Source organism: Triturus cristatus, chromosome 5_1 (genome assembly GCF_964204655.1).
Source record: "Triturus cristatus chromosome 5_1, aTriCri1.1, whole genome shotgun sequence".
Classification (NCBI taxonomy): Eukaryota; Metazoa; Chordata; class Amphibia; order Caudata; family Salamandridae; genus Triturus; species Triturus cristatus.
Genome location: NC_140587.1, coordinates 683,232,919 through 683,255,461, shown reverse-complemented (window position 1 = coordinate 683,255,461; position 22,543 = coordinate 683,232,919). Strand labels below are relative to the sequence as shown.

The 22,543-nt window shown below is 40.0% G+C and overlaps 1 protein-coding gene across 1 annotated transcript in view; it reads left to right on the top strand.

Moving 5' to 3' along the window:
- The window catches only part of SNTG1 (syntrophin gamma 1), a 2,687,950-nt gene that overhangs the window by 2,251,861 nt on the left and 413,546 nt on the right, over window positions 1–22,543 (top strand). The window contains exon 17 of the mRNA XM_085605648.1: window positions 19,421–19,573. Coding sequence (XP_085461774.1) covers window positions 19,421–19,573 — 153 coding nt within the window. The remainder of the gene's footprint in view (window positions 1–19,420; window positions 19,574–22,543) is intronic.

Genomic DNA, 22,543 nt, shown 5'->3' with positions numbered 1-22,543 from the left:
TCTTGGAGGATTAAATTCAGCATGTCCTTAACTGAGATCTGAAAGTCCCCAGTAGTTTCAGTATCTATCCCCATAATCGGACTCTGAGACAAAGTAACCTCACTGGAAATAATCGAGGAAGTACTTGGACCAGCAGTTGAAGCGAGATTTTCAACGGGAGGGATAACTATTGGAGAAGTAGAGAGGTTTGAGGGAGTTGGAGCACCTGAAGATACTGCACGAGTACCAGCTATGTTATTGAGGTCGTATCTTGCTGCTTTTCGCTCAAATAACGGGAATTGTTTAGAAGCCTTGAAAGCGGAAACTGATGTGGCCTCTTTGGACGGCTGTAGATCGAATAAGGCCGCTGGGTTAAGACTCTGAGTTATCTCAGGTAATTCAGCTTCTGAACCTAATAGAGCCACGGCTATTCCCCCCACGGGTGACTCAATTACCTCCTTTGCCGTACTAACAGTGGATTTACAAGGACTCTGATGGATAACCTGGGTCGGGCTGCCGCCTGAGAGACCGTCCTCACCTTCTCCGGAGCTCTCAGAATTTTCAACAGAGGAGATTTCTCTCTCCGCGGCCGACCCAGCCCGCTTGGCCCTTTCGGAATTCTCTTTTAATTGTTGGCGTCGTATTTTGGCCCTGGCCTTGGCTGTCAATTGCTTACCCATTATTAAGGCTGGTAGTAGCGCAATAACTTTTCACCGGTGAATATAAGTAGCAGCAGTGCGACAAGTTACAGTAGAAGCGAAGTCCAGCCCATCAAAAAGTACTGAGGCCGAGAATCTAACCCACACAGCGGCTGAAGTGCAAGATATAAAAGTGCAGCAGCGGGGCAGACAACTCTAGCAGCGTGGAGTAACACCTCACTCTGTCCAGCTATATTAGAATGGGCGTAGAAAGTCAGTAATCTACCAATTGAATCACTGCTGCAATAAACTCAACAATTCCATTTCCTAGATCCATCAAAATGAAAACTGGGACTTGAAATTTTGACAGACCTCGCACACTTCGACTGCTATCAGGAGCGGAAAAGTTTACACCAGTCTTCACAAACAGGTATACAAGTATACAATGTAGCCAAGGACCGGCCACAGCAGCGGAGGCAGCAGGAATCTCTTACCGAGATAAGTGAAGAATTACTGCATCAGTAGCTTTACTCCCAGAAGTGTGAACCTCGGCGTTTATTAGTAGAGGCAGGTCACCGTGCTGATAGCTTCAACGTGAGACAAACTGTAGAGCTTCGCGGAAAATCACCGAAGAGACAGCCTTGCAGCCTTGCAGTGAAAAACTCAGCCCAGCACAGAGCACCGCTGTGAATCACGTCTGTCTCAGTAGACCGGATAATGAAAACCAGCTTTGCAGCCTTGCAGTGAAGAACTCAGCCCAGCACAGAGCACCGCTACATTAGAGGATTCAGCCCGACAGCTTTGCCCCTGATCCTGCACCAATTGTCGTTATCCCGTTATCCTGCTGCTAATCTCTGAAGACGAACTCCGAAGGAGCCCAGAGGCACGGAGAAAACCGCCTAGTTGCAGCATGGAGCAGCAAACGCCTAGCGGCCGCCATCATCGACCGCAAGCTCGCAGGGGGGGAGGGGCAGCAGTAGGGTTCTCAGGTGCTACGTGGAGGCGTGGAACTCCACCGTAGCGGGATCACCGCCTATCAGATAAAAGCATTCTCAATGAGAGACATATAGTGGTTGTTTTGCTGCTGGGTTATACTGGCATTTAGATGTTGCATTTTATTTGTCCATTAGTTATATGAAGTTCCTGCAGTGATGTTCTAATTTTTTAACCTCGCTCTTAAATTGTGCAAGGATCTGATTGAACCTGTTTTTTTTAGGATTATGTCAGATTAACCTCAATGTAGGCCTTGTTATCCGACTCCCACATAACTGGCACAACAAATAGTTATGTGACGTATAAAATACAATTGGTACTTCATTTTTTAATTGCATAAGACCTCAATAGTTACTTTGGTGCTCTAAGAGCCTCTGGGTATCTTTCTGTGTTTGCCAAGGAGGTACAGTATCAACAATTGGACACTTTGCGCTAGATTAGAAGTCTCAGTGTAATGAATGCTTGCCATTCCTTGCCCTTACAGTTAAAGTAAGAAAACTATTCTGAACATAAAGCAAGTTTCATTCTATTTATTTGTCATTGTTATTAAAAGGGTAGATTGTAACTGCATTTTATGTAGCTGAGATATTCCTAATAGGCAGTCTAACTGAGAACAGTGTTTCTCCTATAATGGAAGGTACATTCCCCCAGGCCTGCTTTAAAACCTGCATTCTGAATGCCTGCTTTATATAGAGTCGAGTTCACAATCCCCTTGAGTGGGTAAGTGAAGAATCACGAAATAATGCTAAAAGTTTCTTTCGAAGATAATTGCCCCTTACCGAAGATGTCAACTAAAACAGAATGAATAATATATTCTCAAAACACACGAACACAAAAAACGGGAATGCATAAAAAGTATAAGCAAGATTGCATAATATAATGATGAAAAGCACTTTCACTTGAAAAGGTGAAATATATGCAGAGCAGTAAATTGCATTTCATCATAGAAGACAGATGAGATTTGAAGACAAGGAGAATGATGATTGAGAAAGGGAGAGGCATGCAGAGGTCTCAATTGCACAGATAAGTCAGTTATGGAAATATCCAGATTTAGAAATAAAGGTGGAACAAAAGCAGCACAAGGTTAAATCAAATTAAGTGTAAGAGAAGCTCATATCTCAAAGGATATGAGGGAAGGGTTGGGGTGACATTACAAGCGAGGAGTTATCTCATATTAATATAAAGTGCAATGTAGTGAAATTAAATCGTCAGTCAAATGATACAACCGTGAAGTCTGCACGTTAAGCTAACGTTTTTGATTGGCTCTGTAATAGTCGATCAATGTTAGATATTGGAACTCCCACGATTTAAAACCACTTTTTCCGAGGCCTTTATGCCTGACCTTTTTAGATGAAGGATTGCATTATTATGCTTTTGGCATCCCTGAGAACTGATATAAATTATGCAAGCTTCCCACGTTCATGCTTCAATCCTGATTGTTCAGTTAGAAGGAAGAGGATGTATAAGTAAAATTTAGATTTGTACATTTTTATTTTGATCACATGTTTTGTATAGGTTTCTACATTATCTTTGTAGTTTTGAGAATCATGGCAGTGATTACTAGTTATTCTCATTTGCACAGTCTTAGACATGAGTGCGCAGCATGCAAGCCCTTCATCTGGTGTTATATCTCTGGTGAAGATGGTGTTCAACATTCACAGTTTTGCATTCCTCTAGCTGAAGAATTATTTTTGTTTGATACTGCTGAATGCGTATTTTAACTTGAAATAGCATGAAACACTGGGAAAGCAAAGCGCTATTTGCATTACTTTAAGGGCTTCTTTCCAGCACAAATACTATTTGAGCTGGAAAGTAAATCTTTCATCTAACTTTTTCATTGTTTTAAACACTTTGCGGTGGACCAAAGTGTTGATAAATCTACATTTTTTTCATTTAAGGTGAACCTAAAGCATTTTGGTATCTCAATTTTGAAGCTTTCAAGAAGATGCTTTATTTCCTCCACTTTTATTAAATTTACAAAATCTCTCCCAATCTTTGCAACAGACATATTATACTCTACTACTTTTTATATATAATGTATAAAGTATGTTCCCAGTTCAAGTTATTTATCTAATCACCAGTTCTCAAAATAAGAAATTATTGTCTTTTTAAGTTCCCCAATTGTGATCAAGATCAAACCACAATGGAAGTGAAACACCATCCACTATAGTGACAGTTTTTTCAGTCTCTCTTCTAAAACGCTGGTGTTCTTTATTCCGAAATCTAGGAATACATTGCACATACGTTTGCAGAAAGACAAGACTACTCACAGAAAAGCTTTGTGAATTAGGCTTTTCATTGTGAAGATGTATGAATGCATATATCGACAGCTAGGCCTTAATTCTGCATAGGGCACACTGCCCAGGTCTGCGCCACGGGGCACCTTTAAGTGGGCGTGCCATTCGCAGCCCGGTGACTTCATCATATTACAGATAATGTGTGGGTGTAGAGCTAAACAATTCCTTCAATTCTATGGGATATGTCCCACCCCCTTCATATTGCACTGCTGTTACATGTGTGCTGGCACAATCTGATATTAAAGAGAGGACAAAGATTCTTGTGCGGGCCCTTGGGTAATACAAAGGGTTCCTGAGATGCAGAAAGCAGTGACCCCAGCCAAATTCATTTGGTGGAAAGGTAACCCTTTTTGTAGCTTGAAAGCAGAGCCTATATTTCTATAAAATGTATAGTTTTAACACCTAACTCCCATACTGGTATTTCTTGTGATTCATTCAAAAGTATACGTTTTTGTTCCAAATAGAAACTTGGCATGTCATTTCTACTTTTATTGTACAGTGTTTTAATATGCTTTACATTCTGAGCTAAAGGTTCTTTTGTTGCAATGTTTCTTACCCACCGGTAAGATAGAGAGCTAGGGCCCGATTCACAAAAGTAATCTGAGACAAAATCCTAACTTTACGACTTTTGGTATTCACAAAAGGCATTTAGTAGTAGTAAAGTTAGGGTTCCTAACTTTACTACTACTAGAGTGATACGCCATGCTACCAGTCCCAATCCCAAAGCATTTCAGCTCCATCCACAGGCCTTCTTCACGGGAGTCAAGTATAATCGCTCATTTTGAAATGACCAAGTTTTCTCAAGACCATGTAATTTATTGACGTCGTCCTCCGGTCATTTGGCTTTGAGCATGCGCAGTGATCTTTAAATCATAATTCTATCTCATTGTAGCATTCTTAATATAATAATTCCAAGGAACACTGCACAAATTTGAGTTCAGGTAAGTTCAATGCGCACAAATTGTAAAAAGATTTTGGGGGAAAACATGTCACTCACTGTCTTTTGTTGCGCGTTTCCTTACTCAGAATCTGCAGGCATGGAAAGTTTTCCGGCTCCATCCCTTGCTCAGTTCCAATATACTGTATTCATGGGCACTCCCATACTTATTCACAGCAGAGGAAAGAGAGTCAGGCTCCAACTACCACAATCCATCAACACAAATTCCGATTCTGAAGCCCAAGACTCTAGCAGGGCAGCTGCTTCATGGTGGGTTCGTAGTCACTTGCTGACATATCCAGCAACTCTCCTCCTTTCAAGAAGTGCACCGCAGCCAGATCCAAGGGGTCACAGCGCTTTATTAGACAGCATACATTGAGCGATACGCTATGCTACCAGTCCCAATCCCAACGCATTTCGGCTCCATCCACGAGCCTTGTTCACGGGAGTCAGTATATCGGCTCATTTTGAAATGACCACATTTTTTCGAACCCACATAATTTAATGACATCGTTCTCCGGTCATTTGTCTTCAAGCATGCGCAGTGATCTTTAATTCATAATTCTATCTCATTGCAGCGTTCTTAATATAACATTTCCAAGGAACACTGCACAATTTTGAGTTCAGGTAAGTTCAATGCACACAAATGAAATTGTACATAAAATATGGGGCGAACACATGGCGCTCACTGTCTTTTGTTGCGCGTTTCCTTACTCAGAATCCGCAAGCCTGGAACGTTTTCTGGCTCCATCGCTTGCCCATTTCCACTATACTGTATTCATGGGCACCCACATACTTATCCACAGCGAAGGCGAGCAAGTCAGCTCCAACTACCACAATCCATAAACAAAAACTAAGATTGTGATGCCCATGACTCTAGCAGGGCGGAGTTTGTGTTGATGCACTGCTTATGATCTCACATATTACATCACTCATGACATGCTCAGTGACAATACTGATGACATCATCCAGTGACTGTGAATTTTTAAAAATGTTTATGAGTGTTAAATATATAAAATAAGGTGTATTGGTGAATCAGTGGGTAAATGAGTGCCTGTTTGGATGATTCAGTGGGTGTGTTAACTACTGTATAAGTGAGTGATTAGGTGTCTCAGCGAGTATAAAGGTGAGTGACTGGTTGTGTGAATGTCTATATCAGTCTGTCAGTTGGTGACTAAGTGGCTGTATGGGTGTGTGAGTGGATATGTGAGTTTCTGTATGGGTGAGTGATTGGTTATCTGAGTACCTCTACGGGTATCTGAGTGTCTGTGAGGGTGTGTGAGTGTGTGTGTGACTGCCTGTATGGATGAGTGAGTTTGTGAGTCAGTGGCTGTATGGGTTAATGAATGTGTGTGTATGAGGGGCTGTATGGGTTAGTGAGTGTGTGTATGACTGTGTTTATGAGTGAATGCATCCATTAGTGGTATATGGGTCAGTAACTGGTATGTGAAAGTAACTGTATGGGTGATTGAGTGAATGTGAGAGTGGCATTATGGGTGATGGTGTGCTTGTGTCACTTTATGGGGAGTGAGCATTTGTTAGTATCTGTATGAGTAAGTGAGTGAGAGTGTGTAACTGTAAGGGTGAGTAAGTGGCTGCCTGAATGACTGTATGGGTGAGTGAGTAGGTATGTGAGTTGCTCTATGGGTGACTGACTCAGTGTGTGAGTGGCTATATGGATGTATGATTGGATATGCCAATGGCTGTATTAGTGAGTGAGTGGGTATATAAGTGGCAGTATGGGTGAGCAACTAAATGTGTGTGTTGATCTATGACTCAGTGAGCGGCTGTGTAAGTACTAGTATGAGTGTGTGAATGGGTTTGAGAATGGTAGTGTGGAAGTTGGAGTGGGTGTATGAAAGGTTAAATGGGGTGTGAGTGGGTTTGTCAGAGATTCTGTGGATGATGTCATCAGTGATGTCACTGACCATGTCAGGAGTGATGTAATATGTCAAGTCCTAAGCAGTGCATTGCGGGGGCATGAGTTATAGTTAGGGCACTGACTATAATGGCTGAATTTCACTAGTTTTGCACTAGTGAAATCTGAGACTAACTATAACATCCCTGTTCAATGAATTTCTAAGGCTTTTTAAATGCAAATTCCTAACAATACCTATAACATCCCTGTAACCTTTAGTTTTTTCAGTGAAGTTCTATGTTTGTTAAGTAGTAGTCACATTTGCAGAGTGGTGAAGAAAGGGGGTGGGCCTCCGAAGACTTATTAGCTATCCCGCTATGTGGGACTTACTGGAGGTAACAGGAGGTGTAGTTGGCCCCCAAAGACGTCCTTGCGGGCCAGCTACTCCTCCTGTTACCTCCAGTAAGTCCAACACAGCAAGATTGCTTAAAGGCTGTCGGAGGCCACAGCCCTTTTTGTACCACTCTGCTAATGCGACTCAAAATATTCAAATTCAGTACTATCCTAAGTTCTCAAATGTAGTGAAAAAATTGTATCACTATTATTTTAAATGCTTTAATGACTCCATGTGGATTTGTGACTCTGTTGCGTAGTTGCACAGGGGGCTGCGCTGGGCATCGTGACATAGTCACAAATCCACCCACAGACACTACCAGATTAGGCTACTTATGAGGAGACTAATAAATGGTTAAAAACATCTGAAGAATGAAAACTAGAATAAGAACAGAAAAAATAAAGGGAATGCTTTGATTTGGTAAGTACATCAGTATCACTGGAAAAAGAGAGGGAAACATTGCTGTTACTGTTTCTTTCTCATCAAGAGTGGTACTTATCATTTTGTGTGATAAGAAATGTGAAGCAAAAATCAGTTAAAATTTGAAGATCTACAAAGTAAACAGTTTGCGACATATAGGTGTTTGGATAATGAAACAGTCATTAACAAATTTAGCTACATACTGAGTCATGTAGTTGGAATTAGGTGACTTAAAACTTTGTTAGTAGTCAAGTGAATATTTTCCTGTCCTACATATAGTTTTGTTACTTATCCACAGTTGGTATATTTAAAATATTTGTGATGGTGTAGTTCAGTGCTGTAGCTGTGGTAGGATATGTAAGTCATATACTAGTAGATACATTCTATGTCTGATTGTGCAACACAGAGAAGAATGAATTCAAATATGTGTAAGGCATGCTACTGCAGAACCAGTGTCTGCATTTTACACTGATAGTCAGAATGTTTGCAAAGTCTTAAGCTTTCCTTTAGTTAAATATAAATCATCTCCAAGGTAAGCAGTAGGTAGCTAAAAAGGGAGGAAGCTATGTGTTTAAAAGGCAAAACATGTATTTTAGTGGGTTAGCAACATACTAACAGACCAATACACCAAGTTATGCATGGACTCATCTATCTATGCACTCACTGAGATACCTATTTAGAAAACCACGAAGCCACTAATACACCCAACAAAACAGTTCTCCTCTTCTACTACATATAAGTCACCCCTAAGATAAGATAAACGTAGGCCATAGGGCAGGGAGCTATGGCCTTAAAAGAGAAGACATTTGAAGTTTCATTGAGTTGCAGGTGCACTTACAGATCCATATTCCAGTTAGGCATCCAGTCTTCTACCAATACTGGAACTCATATACTGTTGTACAAAACCATAGAGCCGCTAATGATTATACAGTCAATGACACAACCACTCATTCACCTATTCAACCGTTCATATACCCAGTCACCCACCCATATAGCCACTCATATAGCACTCATTAACCCATACAGCCATGTATGTATCCTTTCACTCACTGATACAGCCACTCAGACTCCCCTATATAGCCAGTCACACAGCCACTCCCTCACCCACACAGCTACTCACACACCCACATATTCACTAATACAGCCACTCCTATACCCTCTTACTTACCCATATAGCCACTCATACAGCTACTCACTCAACCATGCAGGCACTCACACACACACACTCACTCACCCATGTAGCCACTCATGTATCTACTCAGTCACCCATACAGCCACTCACTCACCCATACAGATACTCAGACACCCACTCACTTACTCATACAGAGATTGAAACACATGCAATCACTCACCTATTTATTCACTGACACAACCACTCATTAGCTATGCAACCACTCATATACCCAGTCAGTCATCCATATAGCTACTGACACATCCAGTGACAGACCCACTCAAACACTTATCCACTGACGTACCCACCCATATAATGACTGACACACCACTCACTCACCCATACAGCTATTTGTGTACCTTTTAACTCACTCATAGTCACTTGGACACCCACTCACTCCTCTATACAGCGAGTTAGGCAGCCACTCCCTCATCCATAGAGCCACTCACATACCCAGTCACTCATGCACCCTCTAACTCACCTATACAGCTACTCACACAGCCACTTACTCACCCTTACAGGCACTCACACACCCACTCACTCCCCTATATACCCACTCACTCACCATACAGCAACTCGTGTTCCCAGTCACTCAGCTATACAGCCACTCATGCACCCTCTCACCCACCTTTTGAGACACTCACACCTCTGACTAACCCATACAGGCACTCACACACACACTCGCTTACTCATTTAGCCACTCATGCATTCACTTAGTCACCCATACAGCCACTTATACATCCACTCACTCACCCATAAAGCAACTCACACCCATTCACTCACCCATACAGTTACTCAGACACCCACTCACTCATACAGAGATTGAAACACATGCAATCATTCACCTATTTAGTCACTGACACAACCACTCATGAGCTATGCAACCACTGATACACCCAGTCAGTCACCCATATAGCTACTGAAACATCCAGTGACAGACCTTCTCAACCACTTATCCACTGATGCACTCACCCATATAGCAACTCACACACCACTCACTCACCCATACATCTATTTGTGCACCATTTCACTCATACAGCCACTGAGAAACCCACTCACTCCCCTATACAGCCAGTTAGACAGCCACTCACTCACCCATAGATCCACTCACACACCCAATCGTTCATTCATAAGTGACTCACACACGCACACACCCACTCACACACTTTTACAGCCACATATGCAGGCACTCACCTATTCGGATCCTGAAACACCCAATCAGTCACTTATACAGACATTCATGTACCTATTAAATCACCCAAACAGGCAGTAATACACCCATACATCACTCATTGACTAACTAACCCCACACACCACTCATACACCAACTCACTCAACCATGCAGTCACTGACACAACCACTCAATCATACCCTACTCATGTAGCCTCTCAGTACCTCACAGAGCTACTCACACCGCCACTTACTTACCTATATGCCACTTATGTACCTACCACTCCCAGATACACCACTCACACATTCACTCAGTCACTCACTCATACAGCTGCTGACGTACCCATTCACCCACCCATGTCTACTAATACATCCACAGATTCACTCATACAGCTAATCACACACCCATTCATTCATCCAAACAGTTACTAACACAGCCACGTATACTCACACACCCGGTCAAACAACCATACATATTCTTACACATCTACTCATACAGCAATACACCCACTCACCCATACAGATACTCACAAAGCCATACAAGCACTCACACATGCACTCATACAACTACTCACACACTCACTTTGTCACCCATACATGACATATATATCCACACAGTTACACACACAGCCACTCATTCACCCATATAGTTACTCGCACACCCATTCAATCATCTATACACCAACTCACACACAAACATACAGAACAAGGCATATTCACACTGTTACACACATACATATAACATATTCTTTCGTAAACCAAAATTGGTGGTTCTAGCAAGAAACATTAAAAAAAACTATTTTTATTTTTTAAACATTTTTTTGTATTATATTCAGAACAAAATGGAAAACATAGTGTTTGTCAAGCTACAATACAAAACTTGTACCGACAATTTTCTCCCCAACTGAGTGTTGATTGCCGTAATGAGATCTGGGATAGACTGCTCTTCCACAGTTACAATTGAACAACATTTTAAACAAACTCATCCCTCAGCAGCAAATTCAGGGACAGTGCCTGGAGGAGCACTTGAAAGGGTAGAACCAGAGTAGGTGCCTGGTTTAGCACTGTCTGCAGAACATGATGGATTTTCTCTTCTTTCTCTCTATCGGTGCTCTTGAAAGTCAGGTAGAGTGGATGGTCTGCAGGTGCTTCATCATGCTTGTTGTACTGCATGAATCTTTTTTTTCCAGAGAGCACCGTATTGCACAATGTGTTAATCACCTTCAATGTTTGCACTTTCCTTTCACCAGCTGGGATGGAGAAGAAATCACACATGATGCTTTCCTTCTTTTGTCTTGATGGCTCATCTTTACAGGAGGAATTCCCATTATTATCACTACCTGGTGGTGCAGAAGATGTCATGTTCAAGAGTGAAGAATTACTTCACAAACACCAAATTAACCAACATTTTGAATTACAAAAGAGAGGTGTGAAAAAAAACATACACACTCCCAGAAATGATGGAGAAAAGGGGCAGGACCTTCCTGTATTAATGATCGAAAAGTGTTTAACCTATCGAATCCATTTGTTTTTGTGTGACATGGAATTCATGATGCTTACATCGTGGCTGCATCACAACTCCACACAATGTATAAAAAAGTCCTTCAGAATGTAAATTCTCTATAAGTATACTTTTTTTATTTCTCTATTAGTAAATCTCTTACCTTAAACACTTTCATAGTCCCTATTTATGTGTTCTACTACTGCCAAAATGACACCGGAGTCGCATCCCTCCTGTGACTCTAAAAATACGTGATGACCCGCTTCATGACAGCATTGCAACTCCTCAAGAAGTTTCAAAACAACCTTTAGAATATTTTTGCTCTAAAATGATAGTATTTTTATGATTTTATTACTAAACCACTTACCTTAAACAAAACTATTAAAGTGTCTATATATCTGTTTCAGTTCTGCCAAAGCCACGCTGGAGTCGTGATTCCACTGCGATGAGTCACGATAGGTCCGCGATTTAAAAAAATAAATATATATTAACAAAAACAATATTTCAGTGCATACAACTTACAACCACTCTAATAAACCTTACAAATTCGCCCAAAAATGCATTTTATACTTAAAGAATCAAATTTTACAAAAAACAGATGAAAGTTGGGATAAAAAGCTAGCAAACAACTTTGAAAAGTTCTTAGCAAACTAAATGTTCCAAAGACGTTTTACTATACGTTACAGGGGCGTTATAGTTAAGAAACCCAGCTCCCCCCACCCAAACCTGTGATAAAGAAGGCTTACTGGGAATGGGTTACGATTAATACCCTAAGAAATCAGGGAGGTGAGCTAACTTTAAATTTCCTGGATGTGAAACCTGCACCTAGCATGGAACCCTTTTTGGACATTATTGAATCTCCTGAAGATAGGTCCCTTTATCTCAAGATGAGATATGGTACACTCCCACTCTTCGAGGTTCAATCTAGATGGAGCACGGCACCCGTAAGTTCGAAAGGCTGTCCCGGTTGTGCCTCGCCCTTGGAGTCTATTGGTCATTTTCTGTTTGCATGCAAAGCATACCGGCAACCAAGAGCGAGATGGTTGACACCGGTTTGTAAAAATATGGGGACCAGGTCTGCCAGGGTGGCATTGCGTATCTTGATCTATGACACATCAGTCCCTAGTGTCATCTGTGGGACTGCTAAATACCTGGGCTGGGCCTGGAGGATCAGACGCAAGCTCCTTAAGGTGCAATAAATTTAAGATATAAACTTATCCCTGTTGCCCATAAAGAATATCATCGCCAAAGGTACTGACAAATGGGGGTCTTTGTTTACACTGTACATGCATATTTATTGCTATCTTTTATTGCTTTTAATTGTATAAGGTTCAAAGCATATAGTTGTAGTGGGTTTTTAAAACTGTTTTTATATTTATTGTACCAAACTTTTATGATATGTTTTTAATATATCGAATAAAGTAACTACAACTACTGTTAAGAAATATAATTCTGAAATAAATACAAAATATTATTGAAAAACCTTTACAAATTCACTCAAAAAGGCAGCACGTATGTTTTCTAGCCAATTCTATATTAAAATACAATATGAAATGCTTCGTAGAGGTGAATACATTGTTGATGTATTGGAGCACAATCTATAGTGACTGTGACAAGTTTGTTCTTTGTTGTCTTTAACCGGTGAAAGCAGAGTCTGTAGTTCTCCCTTTAAATGAGGAAGAGTATAGAAATGTATAAAATTACCTGAGGGTTTGTTTGTAAGACCCTGCCCCGTCCAACTTTATAGTATGCAACGGTCTTCCCAAATTTTGTGAGGATGATGGGTAACTTACTAAAGGTCCTTTAATTCTTTTCTCCCCGATTTTGATAACGTTTTGTTGATACAGAGGAATATAAGAACATCTCCACCAAACAAAGAAGCAGAGACTTTATATAGTTAAGAGGGAGGACCTTTGCTTGTTTGTCTTTCTATTCTTCTCGTCTTCCCTATAAGAATATTCATAATAATACAATTTTCTGAGCACAAATGCACAAAGAAAAGTCACATTGTATCACTGATGACATTTCCTTATGCTCCATTACGCAGTTTTATTGTACAATGCATACTGGATATTTATTGAAGGAGGTACCACTTAGTAATTAATCAGTAGAAAGTACTCCACTTGGGTGGAAAGTTTGTAAAAAACTGTATACTATGATGTCTATTTAAAGAGTGAAAATGGCTGGACAGAATGCAATGAAAGCAACCTTAAGTCCAAACCAAAATTGCCTTTCAACTAAGAACGTTTTACCTTTTGTTTCTTCAACCAAAATTCTAGGAAGCATTTCTGCATGGATTGTCAGTGTTTTAGACATCATTCAGCCTATCAGGGGTGATGTCTTTACATTTTCTCCAAAAATGAAGAGTACTTTTATCTTGCAGAAAGAAGATGATACAACATGTAGATATGACACTGTCTAATTAAGAAGGGAAACTCGATGGACACAATACAATCACAGCAACTTTAATTTAAACAGAATATGCTTTTCAAACTACAGAATTGTCACCTTTTGTCTTTTCAAACAAAGTTCTATGTAGTATTTCCGGAAAAAAAGTAATGTATGGTATTTTCACCACATGGACCATCAGCGTTTTAGACCTCATTTGGCCTACTAGGGCAATGTCTTCAAAAAGGTCTCCAAAATACATTTCCCTTGATATGTGTTAGTACTATTATACCAGTTATCATAATAAGATACTTTTTTTAGGACGCTTTTGTGTAGGTTAGTTTAAAAATTGTAGGTAAAACAATTCATTATGTGTTTATAGTGAGGGCAATGCATATTGTCACTTAATAGTAGGGATAGAATGTACACTGTTGCTTTTCTTTCTATAATCTATGCAATTGTTTTCCCCTACTGGTCGAGGATGAAGCTTTATACAGTATAGTGTACAAGTATAAAAGCTGAGAACAGTAAAAAAGAGAACTACATTTTTTACTAGAATGTGATATACTGTTACAGCATATGGAATTTGTATTGTTTTGTTTGTGACATTTTATAAATGTAATACAGACATATTTATGTACTTTTTACTTTTCAAGAAACTTACATTGTCAAGGTGTACGCTAAGGGAGACTTTCATACACTTACTGAGACATCCAGACAAACAATCGTACTGACACTCGAACACAATTCACAAACCTATACATGCACTAACACACCCCTTTGCATACCTATGCAGCCACTAATACACCCATTCACACACCCATATAGCCACTTACACACTCATTCATTCACCCCTATGTTCACTCACACTCTAAGTCACTCGCCTACTACCACTCAAGTATCCTTTTACTCACCTGTACAACTACTCACATACCCATTCATACACTGAAACAGCCACTTGCAGACCCATTCACACACTCATATAAGCACTCTCACACCCGGTCACTCACCCACACATCCACTCTCACATCCTTTCACTCACCTATACAACCACCGACCCACACATTCACGCATCTGCACAGACACTTAAATACCCATTCATACACCAATACACCTAGTTACACACCTAGCCATGCACCAATGCGGGCCCTCATGCACTCACTCACTCATACACCTACTAAGATATCCATTGACTCACCCATACAACCATTCACACCACTACCCATTCATCTATACAGCCATTAACACATGCATTCATGCACCTATACTGCCACTCACATACCCATGTACATACCTGTACACCCACTCACATACCTACTTACCATACAGCCACTCATGCACCCAGTCACTCAGCTATACAGCCACTCATGCACCCTGTCACTCACCAATACAGCCACTCAAACACCCACTCACTCACCGATGCAGGTACTCACACAACCATTCATGTTCCATTACACCCATTGAAACACTCACTCACTGACCTATACAGCCACTCATGTTCTCGCTTATTCACTCATACATCATTTGTGTGTATTTTGCATTCACTAACACAGGCACTCATGCACCCTATCATTCACCTTTCCAGTCACTTACACATCCATGCATGCACCGAAGCAACCACTTACACACCATTCACAACATGCAAACTCATACAGCCTCTTACGTACAAACATGAATCATATAGCTTGTCTTTCTTTAAACCAGAAAAGGCAGTTCCAACAGGAATTTTGTTTTTTTATTTAAATGATTTTACTTTTTTGGGTCGATTTGTTTAAGGTTCACCAGTAGGAACTATAAAATAGTGTCCCAGGAAAACAACATGCACAGCTTGTGCAAGATTTCTTGAACTGAAAAAAACAGTATTCAGGACTTTTTGCTGCATCAATATTGGCTGGTATAGATTCTTCCCCCACTGTTAAAATTTTGTGGTACAATTTGCAGTGTGTCCCAATAATACAGTAGCCAGAATCATAGCAGTTGAAGGAGCCGCAGATGGAAGAGTGTCTCCTGATTGCAGTATTTTTGAAGATGACGCAGCGGTTGGCTCACACTGCTTTTCTGCTCTTTTAAACTCTTTCTAGTGGATAGTTAAAATACGATTTAACATGCTAGTGGTGCCGCATAAATAATTTTGGGAAGTCCTCCTCAAAAGTATAGTTTCACAAATTGTGCACTTTACCTTTTGTGCTACCACTTTCTTCCGACAACTGGGGATTGTAAAAAAATCTCAGACAATACTCTGCTTCTTTGCTGGTAACTCATCTTCAGATGATGAACTTTTGTTGTCATCCTGGGGTTTTGGAGCAGAAGAAGCCATTTGTTTGGGCTAGAAAGGCTACAAAATCACAAAAATTGTAACAAATTTTAAAAAAAACAAACATAGTTGTGAATTTGAACTGCCACACCTAGAGGATTAAAAGAATAAGAGGGGCCTTCCTATTTCAGTGATTGGAAGCTATGTTAACTAGTGCCATCAATTTGTTTCTGTGTCACATGGGATTCGCGACACCACCCAGCTGCCATCGAGAATGCATCGCGAATTAAGAAATAAACTTAAACAACATTTTAGACAATTGTTTGAAATATTTTATAACTTTTTCATTTAAGTTGTTCACTGACTTCAAACATTACTTTTACATGCTCTCTATATATATCTTTTAACACTATCAAAAACACGCTGGTTTGCAACTAACCATGGTACCATAACTACTTGGACTTTGCTAAGGCAAAGCAAGTGTTTCCTCTTGTATTCCATAATAAAAAAACAATATGAAATCCCTAATGGAGGTGAATACTTCATTGAACTAATGCAGTGGAATCTGACTTGTAGTGAGTGTGACAAGTGGTTTCTTTCTTGTCATCTCCTGGTGAGAGCAAAGTCCATGGCTCTCCAGGTCAAATAACCTAAGTAAGCAAATGCCCGAAATCCATACTACCACCCATACACCCTCTCACACACACACACACACTCATGCACCCACTCACAAACCCACACAGCCACTTACACACACCCTCGCAGTCCTATTATGCCACTCAGAAACCCACTCACAGATGGAGACCTGCACTAACACACCCACTCACAGACACATACAGCAACTCGCACACACTCACAGACCCATAACACAACTTACAGATCCACTTACCCAGACAGGCACTCACACACCCACTTACAGAGCCAGAAAGGCACTCACACACTCACTCTAAAAGGTTACAGGTTACACTTAGGAAATACAATTTCAAAACCATAGAAAAGCAGTAGTTGTAGTTACCTGATCTAACTATAACTTATGCCCCCTACACCACACTGCTTATGACCTCCCATATTACATATTAAATCGCTCATATAGTATTGTCTGCTTCATTTCACAAATAGCCCCAGGCAGGTGGTGGTTTGAGGCCGAGGCAGATCCGAGCAGCCACCCACAACATTTACAAATAGCCCCTGGGAGGTGGTGGTCCCCGGTGCCCTGGGGAGTCTGTACGGCCCCCACACTAATTATAAACAATTGCCATGAGGAGGTGGTGGTCTCTTGGGCAAAAATAATCCTTTGGAGGGGGGCCTGATGCCCCCGCCTCCATTTTTTCAAATGTACACATGCACCTGGCCCACCTGGGGGATTCATTAAAAACAAGTATGGGAGACAGTACTTGTTTTGATTTTTGATTCACAGCAATATTCGTGAATTTTTCATGAAAATCATGATGAATTGACAATAATATATATTTATTGCCCTGCTGGGGCCCTCTGGAACACAAGACCGAGGCATGGGGGTCAGGGTATCCGTACCCGGACCCTTTTTCTTTTTTTCTACTTTTTATTGGGACTCGAGTGAAGCCAAGTGCCAAGATGGCTGCCAACTCTTCCTGGTTGAAGTGTTGGCAGCCAATCAGAGCTCCACAGTTCTCTGCACAAGCTCCTTATTATTCATGAATTAGCTGCGATTGCAGATAAACACATTTTAATTTTCTTACATTTCTCAACAACTACTGAACATATTTATACCAAATAGGAAAAAGCACAATCTGTGGACCAAATTCTAAATTTGGTGTAATTCCATTCAGCTGTTCAGGCTGCAGGCTTGTCTAAAGAGACCATGGGAATTAACATGGGAAACACAAGTTTCTTGATCTCCCTTTTTTCTCTGTCCCCACTTGACAGATCAGCTTGAAACTTTCCATGCACAACAAGACTCACTATGACACTTTTGTTTATTTTGTGAAGATTCATCAAATGACACCAAAAATAGAGGCAAGTCAAAAAACACTTTTCTGTAGAAACATAGTTCTAACTATAGCTACCTACTAGCAACAGCACTGCACCAAAACGCTACCAATGCATTTCAACCCTTTTGGACTTGTTCACAGCAGCTGTGTCTTGATTCACAAATTACATCATGTGCTCTTGTGCCTTTTATGTGCCTAGGCCTTCTGGTACATGTAGTTTTTTTAAAAGTCCTAGGCACATAAAAGGCACAAGAGCACATGATGTCATTTGCGAGTCATGACACAACAGTGTGAGTTTTCATGTGTGATGTCATATATGAGGTCATAAAAAGTGCATGGCGGTGTGCAAGGTATAGTTAGCACTGCTAACTATAACTGGTGAATTTCTGAATTTCTGTGTCTTTTTTTAGTTCAAAACATTATTGTTATCACTGGCATATTCACCTAACTATAACGTTACTTTAACATACTTTTTTCCAGTGAATATATATATTTCTTTTTTTTAAAGTTAGATATATGTGAAGTTAGGTATAGAAAAGCTATACATACATTCCTGTCGATGTTTTGGCTACCATATTAAGGTACAACCAGTGTGTTAAATGGCCTGGTGCTGTCAGGTACTGAGTATCTGGGCTTCTACATTTTGAGCGAGAAGTTTCAGCACTTCTCAGCAGAGGTGCTGTACTTTCGATTGGCAAGTACCAGCGTCAATCAGAAGCATGTAGGCACTCAGATGCAGGGTGCCTGCACTCCTGTTTTTCCCTTTCAATCACTGGTTGTATTATTTTCCCTAATCGATATTCAGGACCCACACCGGTTCCATGGTTGCACAAAGCATCAAGTGAGGTGGCCTTGTGGAGAAGCAAATGTGGTTTAGAAAAGAGAGGCACACAAGAATTCCTCTCAATCTGAGTTTATATTTTAAATCAAGAATATTGAGAAAGGCATGCATATTTCTTAACAGTTAATTATAAATTACAGTATTTAAAGGTGGTACTTGAGTCCCCCTTAAGTTCAATGACCAGACATGTAGGGGCTACAAGCACTATGCTACTAAAATTAAATTATATTAGAAATATAATTTTAAAAGGCATTTCGATGATATCAAAATGCTGAATTGCACTGTATTTTTTTCTTCTTTGTTTCTTTTTAAGTTCACAATGGGACTATTTGTGCCACTGCAAGTCAAGGTCTTTCAACGCAAATATCTATAGATACCAAGGGAAAGATGCATTAAGTCCCAAAAATTATCCTCCATCTGCCTCGTACGTTTCTTTCTGTGTTCTAAATATCTCAAAGTTAACTTACTCAATTCAACTTCAGCTTACCCTGTGTACTCAATGGATTGTGTTAAACAGACACTTTAATTTATTAGAATGTAAACTATACAGATTTTGTGCCAAGTGTTCAATTAGATATTTTACGTTCTCTGACTTAACATTTTTATCAGGACAGTGACATATTGGACCGCCGGAAACACTGTTTTGGAATCCAGTCTGAATCGGGGGAAGACTTGTACTTTTCTGTGGAGTTGGAATGTGAACAATCACAATGGGAAAAGGCCTTCCATACAGCAATGTTCCTTGAAGTCGAACGAATACAGGTGAGGCACATAATGCAAACGAAATATAGGTTCAGAAATGATCAAATAAGGGTTGTTGTAAATCTGGTCAATCATCAATGCAAATAGTTTGGTGCAAAGAGGATATTTAAATGGAAAGTGTCACAAGCAGTCATGGTTGCTTGTGCAGCTGGGAAATACAACATCTAGAAACTTCTGAGTTCTACCCTTATGTTCTGAGCACTGAAGAATGGAATTGTTCTGGGCCTCGAATACTCCCTTAGCATTAGGACATTGCACCTTGCCTTTTCTTCTAAGTTTGCGTCCCTGAATATGAAAAGTCCTCTTCGCTCCCCCTGTGTTTTATTGGACGGACTCAAGGATGACTTGAAACTTTTTCTGTTTAGATGTCACCTCTCGTCTTTATGTCCTGGTGCCCTTGCACTGAAGATGTATTACTTTATGTCATATTTCCTACCTTGACCATTAATCCTTACCCTCTCTGCTCATCTCGCTGCTTTTCTTCCTACAATGTCACTGGTTGTATCAATGGGAGTTTTGTGTGAACCATAATTTGTTACAGTTTTTGAAGACTTTCTTTCAGCCACCTTCTGATGCTTTCTCACGTTTTTCTATAGCCTTACTCTATTTTCTTCTCACCGGGCCTGGTCTGTGCTGAGCAATCCTTGTAAGATGAACTAAAGGCTGCAATGAGCAGGATTTTAAAAACCCTGGCCTAGTACCTGTAAAACCTAATTCTCACAGATTATGTTCCACTTGCATTTCCAGTTGATCCTGTGTAGCTGCAAATGAAATATTCATGCATTATGAACATAACCTGTGTCTCTAAAAGACATTCTTCCTCTTATGAAGATGAACTATATTTGAGTAAGCAAGTGTGTGAAAACCTGAATGCTAACGAAATGCCAGTGTATCACAGGAAATAAATGAAGGGCGAACCCAATATACCCTTGAGGGCTTGGGCAGATAGGTTGGAAAGGTATAAGATGCCAACAAGGGGTTTTGTTTGAGACAAACTATTTCCATATATTTCTCAAAAAATTAATTAGTAGGTGTATGTGAGTAAATTTACACCAAAAAGGAAATCAATCAACTGATCTAATCATTGAATATAAACTACAAACACGGGGCTTCTGTTTTGTGAATTAAACACAAGTCTTTTATGTATATCAATCAAAGGTAGAAAGGAGTACAAGCGAGATAATGGTTTGAACAATATTTCAAGAGCAAAGGGTTCAATCAGATCCACATATCTTCAAAAAAACATCTATTCCATCGTGGTTTTGACAGAGACCAATCTCGTTATTGAGAAAATAATCAACTGTACATAATAAATAATCTGAAAAATAGTTGATATAGTCGACGTTTCGGTCTTGGGTGGTGTCAATCCGTCAGACCATCTTCAGGACAATTATTGCATAACAAAGACTCCTATATAAACACAATACAACAGTTACATAAATGTAGACATGATTGTGCAGTCAATATTAAATACAAAATCAATTTAAAAAGAAAAACCCGTGTGCAAGAGGAAATCCTCTAGATATTTTATCAAAACATGTCTTGTTATTGTCTTTCCCAATCTTATTTAACAGGACAGTTATCATTATTTTATATTTGGTGTTTGCCTACATAAAACGACAAATTCTAACAATAAATGGAGCTTGCTTACTTTCTGAATCTTTAGCAATATCACGATGTTTGTTTAGAATCGTGATCTAGACGTTTTACGTTGATGCTGTAACATAAAGATAAAAATCTCAGTATAAGGATCCAAGCTAGATCATTTCTGGTGAATTTAAAAGAAGTCTAGGTGGTGAAATCAAATCCTACCGGATAATCTTCAAAATATCTGTCCGCCAGATTGTCTAAGCGCGAGGAAGGTTTTTTCCGTGTGATTTCACAGCTGTATAAAAGAGCAACAGTGCCATATTGTTATACAATGACTTGTAACTTTGTTCTTTGTTCTCTATTTATGTAGCGCCATGCATCCCTAAGGTATTCCTATTCTTAAAGTGCAATATTTGAGCGATACATTTCGCTCCTAGTATTAACTAATTATGAAAAACGGCTAATCAGTGGGAGTTTTTATTACTCTAAATCACTCGACTGGCACACTAGATAACTCTATTACACTCATTTGATGGTATCCGAGATTTGATACATCCTGGCAAAGTCGTAGTAATAATCCACAACTAAACGATATCACTCTTGGTTAGATGTAACGTCTAATTATATGTGTCACGGAGGATTACTGGAGTGATCACTTGCATATAGTAAAATGACATTCATTGAGCTAAACTGAGCATGTAAAAAACTGGCAGACAAAGCTTTGAAAGTCTTTGCTGGCAAGGACTGACGGCAGACGTACGGGAGACTTACATGCACGTCGTTTACAAGTCAGATTGTCTTCACATTGTGACTAAATATCCTTTTAAAAAATCTCTTGGTATATTTCTATCATCTAACAAATTCGTTAGAAAAAGCTAGCTTAGGCTTTACCTAGGTTCTGAAGTCATAATAACCTGGTGCAGAGTGATGAACCTACGGGGAATCGAGTCAACTTACATGTCTTTCGTGCCAATCGAAAAAATGCAAGGGGGTCCGTCCAAGTCAGGAGCGCCTGATTTGTCTAATGACTACACTCCACAGTCATGAGACAAATCAGGCGCTCCTGACTTGGACGGACCCCCTTGCATTTTTTCGATTGGCACGAAAGACATGTAAGTTGACTCGATTCCCCGTTGGTTCATCACTCTGCACCAGGTTATTATGACTTCAGAACCTAGGTAAAGCCTAAGCTAGCTTTTTCTAACGAATTTGTTAGATGATAGAAATATACCAAGAGATTTTTTAAAAGGATATTTAGTCACAATGTGAAGACAATCTGACTTGTAAACGACGTGCATGTAAGTCTCCCGTACGTCTGCCGTCAGTCCTTGCCAGCAAAGACTTTCAAAGCTTTGTCTGCCAGTTTTTTACATGCTCAGT